The 11,797-nt window shown below is 32.3% G+C and overlaps 2 protein-coding genes across 2 annotated transcripts; one reads left to right on the forward strand and one right to left on the reverse strand.

Annotated features, from left to right (window-relative positions):
- The first annotated feature begins 36 nt into the window (after positions 1 to 36).
- On the forward strand, positions 37 to 471 carry LOC134692484 (uncharacterized). The gene has a single exon (XM_063552938.1). It carries the CDS (start codon positions 37 to 39, stop codon positions 469 to 471), a length of 435 nt encoding a protein of 144 aa, XP_063409008.1.
- An 8,404-nt stretch (positions 472 to 8,875) lies between these two features.
- LOC134692179 (uncharacterized) lies at positions 8,876 to 11,529 on the reverse strand. Its single transcript, XM_063552628.1, has 4 exons — positions 11,415 to 11,529; positions 10,960 to 11,058; positions 9,542 to 9,741; positions 8,876 to 9,119 (listed from the first exon to the last, which is right to left on the reverse strand). The coding sequence occupies exons 2-4, from the start codon at positions 10,997 to 10,999 to the stop codon at positions 9,003 to 9,005; spliced, it is 357 nt and encodes a 118-aa protein (XP_063408698.1). The 5' UTR covers positions 11,000 to 11,058; positions 11,415 to 11,529; the 3' UTR covers positions 8,876 to 9,002.
- Between the last annotated feature and the right edge of the window lie 268 nt (positions 11,530 to 11,797).

Raw genomic sequence — 11,797 nt, forward strand, 5'->3', positions numbered from 1 at the left:
CACCTGCTAATAAATAACCATCCAAGTGTTAAAAAAATGCATGAAAACAAAACTGCCCAACAACAACTAGAATTTAGTGCCATCTCAAATGAATTTGTAGATAAAAAACTTAAAAATTTAGACATAAAAAAGGCAACAGGAATAGATGGCATATCAGTTAAAGTTCTAAAACTAGCACAACCAGTTATCACAAAACCAATATTTGAATTGATAAACAAGACTATAAAATCAGCCACTTTTCCAGACAAATTCAAAGAGGCACAAGTTGTACCATTGCATAAAAAGAACAATGTACTTGATGTGGGCGACTATAGACCAGTAAGTATAGTTCAAGCAATTTCAAAAATGTTTGAACGAGCAATTTACAAACAGCTAGTTGAATACTTCAATACACGTTTTCATCCATACTTGTCTGCTTTTCGACCAAAATATGGATGTCAAACTGCTCTACTCGGGATTATAGAGGACTGAAAAATGGCACTTGATCAAAATAAGTTTATTGGTTCAATTCTAATGGATCTATCTAAGGCTTTCGATTGTTTCCCTCACGATCTTCTACTGCTTAAGCTTGAAGCATATGGTCTTTCAACTTCCTCATTAATACTCATTAAAAATAACTTATCTAACAGGAAACAATGTGTTCGAGTTGGCTCTAGTCTGAGCAATTGGCAAAACATATACAAAGGAGTACCACAAGGTTCTATTCTAGGTCCTATACTGTTTAACATTTTCATTAATGACATATTTCACTTCACCACAAACAGTTCACTCTACAATTACAATGTATGCTGATGACAACACATTATCTTATGCAAATAGAGATATAGACACCGTTATCTCCACACTCGAAAAAGACAGTTTGGCTCTGATAGAATGGTTTTCTTTCAATCAAATGAAGGCAAACCCTGAAGAATTTCAAGCTTTGGCAATTGTCAAAAAAACAATGGACAAAAACATTACATTTGATCTAGCAGGTAACAAAATAAAATGTGAAAAAGAGGTCAAACTATTAGGCATCACCATTGACTTTGAACTAAATTTCAACACGCATATATCAAACATCTGCAAAAAAGCATCCAGACAACTAAATGTATTAAATAGTTATCAAAAGGTACCAGGATTATAATTTAGTACGCCAGACGCGCGTTTCGTCTACATAAGACTCATCAGTGACGCTCATATCAAAATAGTTATAAAGCCAAACAAATACAAAGTTGAAGAGCATTGAGGATCCAAAATTCCAAAAAAGTTGTGCCAAATACGGCTATGGTAATCTATGCCTGAGATAAGAAAATCCTTAGTTTTTCAAAAAGTTCAAAGTTTTGTATACAGGAAATTTATAAAAATGACCACATTATTGATATTCATGTCAACACCGAAGTGTTGACTACTGGGCTGGTGATACCCTCGGGGACGAAACGTCCACCAGCAGTGGCATCGACCCAGTGGTGTAAATAGTTATCAAAAGGTACCAGGATTATAATTTAGTACGCCAGACGCGCGTTTCGTCTACATAAGACTCATCAGTGACGCTCATATCAAAATTGTTATAAAGCCAAACAAATACAAAGTTGAAGAGCATTGAGGATCCAAAATTCCAAAAAAGTTGTGCCAAATACGGCTAAGGTAATCTATGCCTGGGATAAGAAAATCCTTAGTTTTTCAAAAAGTTCAAAGTTTTGTATACAGGAAATTTATAAAAATGACCACATTATTGATATTCATGTCAACACCGAAGTGTTGACTACTGGGCTGGTGATATTAAAAAGACTTGCCAAATACTTAAACAAACTTGGAAAATGAACAATATATCACTCCTTTATCATGTCAAACTTTAATTTCTGCTCATTGTCCTGGCATTTCTGCAGCAAGGCCAACACTACAAAAATTGAAAAAGTACAAGAAAGAGCACTTCGCTTCATTTACCAGGATCACAATAGCACATATGAAGACTTACTTTTAAAATCAAAAATGCCATCACTTAAATTAAGACGCCTAAGAACCATGGCAATAGAGGTCTTTAGAACAGTTAATCATGAAAATCCAGTGTACCTCCATGACCTTATAAATATTTAAAAAAAAAAATATTCTTTCAGATACCAAAATTTAGCTGAAATACCTGACGTAAGAACAACAAGGTATGGCTTGAAATCTTTCAGGTATTCTGCTGCCAAACTATGGAATGAGTTGCCAAACCACTTTAAAACTGAAACATGTTTTATCCAATTCAAGAGTCTAATAAACTCATGGAATGGCAACTCATGCCATTGCAATGCATGTGCTTAGTTTTATTTATTTTATATTACAGCTTGAAATATAATAGTGCTGCTTCTTGTAAATGTTTGCTTAGCTTTTTATAATTTGTGAATGCTGTGCTTTAGTTTTCATGTTTGCTTTTAGTGTTTATGCATGTGTATAATATAGTATTTAAATAGTGCAGCCTAAATGTGCATGAAATGTATGTTCTATGTCTTTTATGTTTTAATATTTGTATTGTGTATGATTGTTATGTAAATGTATGCATTTGTCGATTATAAAATCTCAGAGAGCTTATGTTTATTTGTTATGTGACATGCCGACTATAAATAAAGCTTTGAATTGAATTGAATTGGTAAAACAGATGTACAAAAAAAATAATTAATATGTTTGTGTGTTGAAGTTTTATATAACTTGATTTCTGACAAAACTTGATAATATTAACACCTTTAAAAGTAAAAGCACCCACGATGTAGCAGACTTTTTTTATTGATGTCATTGTGATCTGAAGTTTTGAATAATTTGATATTTGAATATTAATACTGATGACACTACTGATCGGGCGGAGCTTACGTTTTAATTTGCATAAGGATAGTCTATTCGAAGATGTTAAGGATGTTATCCGTTATGATTATCATTAATTTTCAATTACCTAGCAGTGTCACCAAAAGGATATACCATTGAATATAAACTCATCATAGATACCAGGACTAATTTTGTATATACGTCAGACGCGCGTTTCGTCTACAAAAGATGCATCAGTGACGCTGGAATCCCAAAACTAAAAAGGTCAAATAAATTACGAAGTTGAAGAGCATTGAGTGTATTAAATGGGACGAATAACTGAACACTTCATTGATGAGTTCATCCTGGAATACCTGTCTATAGATGGACTGCTTTTAAATAATCAAACCGGTAAAATCCCGTCCAGTCAAGTGAAATAAATCAAGTAAAACTGTACCTGCCGTATCGTTTGTCACTTTGTATGGTAATAGATTAGTGGTTATCCAATTTAGGAATGACTCCTAAAATTTTATGTTGATGCTTTTAAAAACAGAGTTAATCCAAAAAGAAATTATCTAATCAACAGTAAAGGTATTTTGATTACTATAAATGAATGTCAGGAAATAATAAATTCAAAACAACTTTTATATAACAAAAAGGTCAACATTAACGGTTAGAATGGCGAAACGATAAAAAAAAATGCAAGTTATAAAGCAAAATCGAGGAAAACACAGCAACTATTAGTGGAAAACGACGGAATAACAGAACATTAAACTGCTTAAAAAAACAAACGACAACATATTTAGAAACATAAATACCCTAATTCTAACTTGTCAGAGGACATTTAAAAACAATTTGGGTTGAACCTTGTTTTAAAAGAGGTGCATTTCCTGCTATCACGTTTGTCATGAAAACAAATATAAATTTCCCAAAATTTTTCCCCAAAACAGTCTTTTGAATATTCGCCTACATTTATCATGTCAGTAAATATATCATTAATCGCGTCTTTGGTGAAATGTCTTTTGAAACTTAAACACTTGGACATTTCGACATCAGTTTTGATTTTTTTCACAAACGTTTTTGCATTCAAGAAAGTTTTTTAAGGCCATATGAGTGAATCAAGTCGAATAGGGTGTTGTTACTTCATAGTCCTCTTAAAAATAATCATTTTACTGGCCGCCAAACTAAATCACAACAATTTTACACAATTTATTTAAACTCCAAACAATTAAATCTAAATAATGTATCAGAGTAATCCCGCTTTACGCACATTAATTTTATATATTCTGAGGAGAGTTGAACTCTATATATAATATTTGATATCATTTACGACAACATAAAATCGTAAAGACTAATCTTGCATATGAATACCGAAAAGTACAATGTACGACCTGTATACTATAGAAGCCTGCCAACTGCAAATTATAAACATAACATATGTACACTTCATTAACCTTTAGTCTGTTACCTGGACAACTTAGGTAATTATATACAGGAAATGTTTTGGAATAAAACGTTTATATGTGTTAAGGGAAAAACAAAGGAAAAACAAAAACACTGAAATGAAAAAAAAAACAAACGTCAACGCAACATCCATAGAAACGAACTATATTCCTGGTTTGGCATCCATAGAAACGAACTATAGGGTATCAAATGCTACATTCCTGGCTTGGCATTCATAGAAACGAACTATAGAATATCAAATGCTATATTCCTTGCTTGGCATCCATAGAAACGAACTATAGGGTATCAAATGCTATATTCCTGACTTGGCATCCATAGAAACGAACTATAGGGTATCAAATGCTATATTCCTGGCTTGGCATCCATAGAAACGAACTATAGGATATCAAATGCTATATTCCTGGCTTGGCATCCATAGAAACGAACTATAGGGTATCATATGCTCTATTCCTGGCTTGGCATCCATAGAAACGAACTATAGGGTATCAAATGCTATATTCCTGGCTTGGCATCCATAGAAACGAACTAAAGGGTATCAAATGCTATATTCCTGGCTTGGCATCCATAGAAACGAACTATAGGATATCAAATGCTATATTCCTGGCTTGGCATCCATAGAAACGAACTATAGGGTATCATATGCTCTATTCCTGGCTTGGAATCCATAGAAACGAACTAAAGGGTATCAAATGCTATATTCCTGGCTTGGTACAGATGTTTAAATAAGAGGACGGGACGTTGTTTTAGGCACTGACGATTTATTTATCTCATGTATTAAGAGGAAGGGGAAATATATATATTATTTGATTCCAATTTGTTAAAAAAAATATCCCGAAAAGAAATGAACAAAGAAAACATATTGCTTCCATTGAAAGTTAGGAAAATATTAAAAGTAGGCATATAGTTCAATAAAAACAATCTTGTCACTGTATGTTATTGATAAAGAATAGTTTGCTTTTTATCAAAGTAGATGACTATGTTTTACCGTAAAAAACTGAACTCAAGTTACGCTATTCAATCTATAAAATTGAGATGTGGAAATGTGGAATGTGTCAAAAAAAACGACATCAACCCAATCATAGAGCAGACAACAGCCGAGGGCCACCAAAGGCTCTTCAATGAAGCGATATATTCACGCAACCGGAAGCGTCCTTCAGCTGGCATCAAACCAAATATGTATACTATTTCAGTGATCATGGACCTCAAACTATAGTAGTCTCCTCTATGTTATATAGACGTTTTGCTGTTATATGTGTATCATTGTTGTGCAATGTTTTTCAACCTGTAAAACGTTTTAAATCAGTTGAAATATTTGACCTGGATACAAAATAAAATGCAGTGAAAAAGATAGTGTGTGATGAATACAAAATTGAATGCAATCGAAAACAAAATAACAAACAAAACTGATAATTTTAACACTCATGAAACATCTGAACTCTAAAAATGAAAACAACGATTATTTAAAGCATGTGCTTAAAACAACTTTTTTATTTTAGTGTGAAAGAAAATATCTATCACATTAAATGACCATGATGTTCCTTTTGCACCATCTTAAGGTATTTATATTTCACAACTTGTTCGCTATGCCGTGTCTGTTGTGACGTTTTTGATTTTAACGAACGCAACCTATGTTTTACTGGTAAATTATTAAACCAGGGATATCGTTACCATAAATTACTTAAAACCTTTACTAAATTTTTCCATGGATATAAGATTTGGTTTTGCAGTTTGGTTGTACCTATAGAAAACTTATTTCAAACGGGTTAGCACATCTTCAATTTTACGGAAATGTTGTTAACCGTGTCCGGAAATTTAGAATTGATCCATGTAAGCTTGTTACTCCTTTAAATAAACTTATTCTAAAAGGTTACCTATTCAACACTGTAATAAGATCATTATATATTGTTTTTATTTGTATAAATATTGATTTTGTTATCAGTAGATTAAAAGCTAACTAAATATTACTAGTATGTTATATACATATACATTTTCATGGATCTACAATCTGTCGATACCTGTAACCTGGCATTGCACAAGGTCATGTTTTTCTCTGGCTGTTTATGACGTCTTTACACTAAATCCATTGTATGTTGGATATGTACGGATTAGTTGTTTAGACTTAGAGGCATGATCTTTTTATTAGTTGTTAGTGGCTTTGAACTGGCTGTCAGATAACTGCGAGTACTCACAGATCTGTTCATTTTGTCTTTTTGTGTCGGGATTTATAAGTACCCGGCCACGTCTACTTGTATTTTGTCTATCTGATGAGTTAAGCCTTTTTCAACTGATTTTTATAGTTCGTTCTTATATTGTACTGGTATACCACTGTCCCAGGTTAGGGGGAGGGTTGGGATCCCGCTAACATATTTAACCCCGCCACATTACGTATGTATGTGCCTGTCCCAAGGCAGGAGCCTGTAATTCAGTGGTTGTCGTTTGTTTATGTGTTACATATTTGTTTTTCGTTCAGTTTTTTACATACATAAGGCCGTTAGTTTTCTCGTTTGAATTGTTTTACATTGTCTTATCGGGGCCTTTTATAGCTGACTATGCGGTGTGGGCTTTGCTCATTGTTGAAGGCCGTACGATGACCTATAGTTGTTTATGTTTGTGTCATTTTGGTCTTTTGTGGATAGTTGTCTCATTGGCAATCATACCACATCTTCTTTTTTATATATGACAGCTATTTGGAATTCTATATGAATGCTTTTACAGCTATTATTTGTTTCCAGGACTCAAAATGATCTGGGAAGATAAAACTTGAAGAATAACACAACGGCAAAACATAGTCGTAACGTCTCTAGTACGAATTTAAGTTATCTCAAATAATTTTTAAATATTCAAAGGTTTGTGGAATGGACGAATACACAATTTATATGCAACTACATGTATATGTTAAAATGAAGCAAAGTTTACCAAAGGGACATAGTTCCTTTATCAAGCAAAATAATACTTACAGAGATATGGCAAATACAAAAACCCACAACTAACAGAAAACAAGTCCGCAAGACATTGAATATAGAAAAAAAAGTAAAATCCCAAAAATACTGAACTCCAAGGAAAACTAAAAATGGAAAAATCAAAAGCTCAAACACATCACACGAATTGACAACAACTGTCATATTTCTTACTTAGAAAACTAAAGTTTAAACAACACTTACACATCCACAAACCATGTGTGATTCAAAAAGAATATATAGTTCCTGCTCCACAAGTGACACCATTCGTTTTGCATACAAGAACAATTTAGAACAATTTCATTGATATCTGTTATGTTACAATCTATAAATATACGACGTAATTGTGGTCACGACATTTGAAATATATTCGGGGTAATATGTGGCATAGATATTAAATTACGATCAACCAAATCATGATGGCCTACAAAATTTGTTGGAAGTATTATCTTCAATTCACCAATAGCTTCCTTGTTTTCATAACATTTGTGAAGAAACGCAATCCATGATAGGAATGGACTAACGGAATTAAAATCGGTATCTCTGGCATTACTATCATGGGGAGACAAATAAGCCAGATGCATCATGGGGAGACAAATAAGCCAGATGCATCATGGGGAGACAAATAAGCCAGATGCATGTGTATATACGTCAATCATCATTCATTTTAATGAAACTAGTTAAACGTAAATAATGTAAATATAAGTAGATGTGATAATACATGTACAACCTGTACAGCTTAAATTGTACATTTATCAGTTGAAAACAGACTCGAATGTATAACTGGTTTAATAAAGAGCGTCGTTTGACTATGTTGATATTTTGGGTACGAAACCTTGCCTGGTCGGAATGCAGACTTGAAATATGATGACATGTGTGCCTCACGATTTGACCATTCAAGAAACCTTCCAATGACTCTTTAATAGTCATAAGAGTGATATGATGCAATAGATTTTTTGTTTTAATGTTCTGCTTTCTTCCAGTTCCACCCCCGATTTATTCGGATTTTTTTAATTTTCGATGGTTAAGAGGTTTAATTTGTTAATATTTGTGCATGAGGTTTAACTGATTGATTATTTTATTTGATGGTGTTTGAGCGATTTTTTAGGGGAATGGGTTTCGCAACACAGGTATATTTTTGTCAACTGTCTCACTCAGATTGGTACTTAAGTGCTTTGATATTGTAAAATCATTTCAGTTAGGATTGTAGGCCTTAAGGATTTTTAATAAAATTGTTAACGAATTGAAGTTCTTGTACTTTATTCAAAATCAATTAAATGACGACATACAAATACAAAACAATTGTAACACTAAGCTGCATACATGGTTATTTTGATTTATTTACAGTTTTTGGTAATAAGATAATTCGTTTACATGTCTCTATCCACACATATTGGCGCATGAGGGCATTTTATAATAAGGGGACAGTTGAGACCCGTCTTTTTGTACGCCTGCGCAAATACCTGCATGCGTCAACATGTATTTGAATGATAAACATTCGAACATGTATTTTAAAACGCTGTGGATTTCCATGCTTTCATTTCAGAAGATCGAAATCTGATAATTTTATTGCTTCATTCTCTTTCAGAAACTTCTATGATTGTTTCATTCTCTTTCAGACACTTCTATGATTGTTTCATTCTCTTTCAGACACTTCTATGATTGTTTCAGCTCTTTCAGACACTTCTATGATTGTTTCATTCTCTTTCAGACACTTCTATGATTGTTTCATTCTCTTTCAGACACTTCTATGATTGTTTCATTCTCTTTCAGACACTTCTATGATTGTTTCATTCTCTTTCAGACACTTCTATGATTGTTTCATTCTCTTTCAGACACTTCTATGATTGTTTCATTTAAAAGTTTAAAAGCACTCTCTCTACCATGTTGTCCATCCTTATAGTTGGTTTGTTTTGCAGTTGAGTTATTGTGTGAAACCTGTAAAATAAAACATAACAAATTAAACATGTGCTTAATTTGTTAACAGTTCAAATTTTGAGCGGTAAGGATAATTACCCCAGTCTAGATAAATAAACTCATTTAACGGCCCAAACATCTGTCAAAGTCTTTTTTTTCAACCTGAGCATTTTTTTTTATTTTATTAATTTTTTTTCAAATTATGTCGTCTAGAGTACTCTGTGAAATTGATGATAGAAACAGGTGAACATTTCTAGATCCCAAATTTGTGTCCGTGGGTACGTAAATGTGTGGTGTTAATCTGTTGTTGGCAGTAAGTTCTATTCATTAGCGCCTTTATAGATAAACCTTCAATACAGATATATTATGAAAGCGTACCAAACCACCTTTCTTCGGTCCCTATTAACAACGTCAATACCTCTAAGTTGAATGGTTGTACTTACCGATAATGAGAAGCTAAGGTCAAATCTTTCTGATGGATTCGTTCGAAAGAAAAACCATAGGAATATGCTGAAACCAATCAAAAACACACACCCACAAAAGATACCAACAAATATCGGGTTGTTTTCAAAAGTTATAATGTCAAATAAATCTTCATTCTGTGTTGAATTAAAGGTTCTAACATCGTCTGTATAAAATGTAACTGAAATAAAAACAAGATTTAAAACAAAAATACATTCAGTGTTATTTATATTCACAATTACTTATTATTTTCTCTTGTTTAACCGTAGCATAATCGACTACTAGTATCAAAACATTTCACTACAATGATAAATTAGAATGTTTAGAAAGTTTCAGAATTAGGAATCCATTAAGATTTACATTTTTAAAACTAAGCAGACAACTATAACGAATAATTCGAACCTCACCAGGGCCATTCAATTTATTTAAGGAATGACTGTAATATTTTTTCTGTTTATGAAGAAATAACATAAAAAAATTGGTGCACACTGTTAAATAACCCGCTACGCACGTTATTCAGTGTGCACCAATTTTTTTATGTTATTTCGAATGGACAGAAAAAATATTACAGTCATTTCTAATAATTAAATTCTAAATTCCATTTTAAACCGCATAAAACTATGAAAAAACGTTGATGACGTCACGGTCACATGACTAAATAATGTCTATGGGCTCATAACAAAATGACGTGGGCCAATCAGAAGACGCGTTACATTCAAAATTAAATTATATAATAATAAGCGTTCAATCAATCAATGGATACAAACACTGCAGTTTTAATGTTATACATACTTTTGTTGTTTGTAGTTTCTTTGTTTCTGTTTTTGTTTGTTTTCTTGGCATAGTCAGTTTGTTTTCGGCTTATGAGTTTGAATATAATTTGGTGACGTTTGCCTTAGCATATACTATAATAATGTTTTTAAATGTATTGTTAAATGGCTTTAAATGAAAATATATTAAAGAAAATGTATGTGCGACGCGCTTAAAAATGCCACCACTGAAATATTATGGCTGAAAAAAATGCTGACTAGTTTTGATTGTAATTTTCAGTATCAACATGAAAGACTTGCTATTGTCGTATTTATTTGTCAGATGTTCGAGTAAATATAGATAGAATAAGTTTTCCAAGAAATTTTGTGCGACTATCTTGTTTTTATTTAACCCTATGAATTGAATTAATTTCATGAAAAAATAGTCTCTAGCTCAAAACACCTTTTAGCAATTACTGAAATTATAAAATCGTTTCATATAACCATGCGTACGACTGTATCAGTGTGCAATCTTATGTTAGACGAATACATCGTTTTAATATCTCTTTCAGTAAAAATCAAGTCAGAATTACTTCTTATATTTTTTAAGATCTTAAAATTGCATTTAGGATAAATGTATAGAACATTACCTTCAAGGGTATTGTTGGCTGCTTCCTCTGGTTGTTGCATTTTTAAGCAAGAACGAATGGTATTGCTGTTGTTGTTGACTTTTTCAAAATCAAAATATTCTGTAATAGAAAGAGAAAAATATAAAAATTAAGAGCGATAAGATGTTGAACATGCGTTGGTCGTTATACATGCACTATAAGAATTCGGTTTTTTTTTTTGGTTAATTTAAATTGTTTTCTGTTTTGGTTTAGTTTTGAAAGAGACATTTAATTTAAATCAACAGACATAACGTAAGAATTGAGGATCGAATCTCAATAAGAAAACTATTGGTCAATTAAAGTCATTATTTCGATTTGAATCTAATGGTAACATGCTACAAACAACACTAAGAATACCATAGAAAGTGTAACTGCTGATAAATATCAAAACAACATTTTTGAAATTTCTTTCAAAAGTTCTTTATTGAATAACATACCTTCTATATTCTTTTCGTGAGTGAACGAGTTTCTTTGGACTGGCACTGTGTTTCAAAGGACTCAATATACTGAATGTTTAATGAAACAATAAGCAATGTTTATAGTTGACAGACACCCACTTTTAATTACTACAAAAAAAACTGTGAGAAAATGGGCGTCGAAAAACATGTTCTTATTTTCAAATAGGTGTTGAGGTTGGCCATACATTTACAAATTTACCTTATATAAAACTTTAATTCACAAGAATTCGAATTAACACATTGTTATATGTAGCCATTGGCTTTGCTCCAAGTTGACTGCACTAGGTGCGGATTTGATAAAAATAAAAATGTCTTTTCGGTGATGGTCTCCTACAAATCAAAATGTAATTAATTAATCCTTT

This window comes from Mytilus trossulus, chromosome 12, assembly GCF_036588685.1.
Source record: "Mytilus trossulus isolate FHL-02 chromosome 12, PNRI_Mtr1.1.1.hap1, whole genome shotgun sequence".
NCBI lineage: Eukaryota > Metazoa > Mollusca > Bivalvia > Mytilida > Mytilidae > Mytilus > Mytilus trossulus.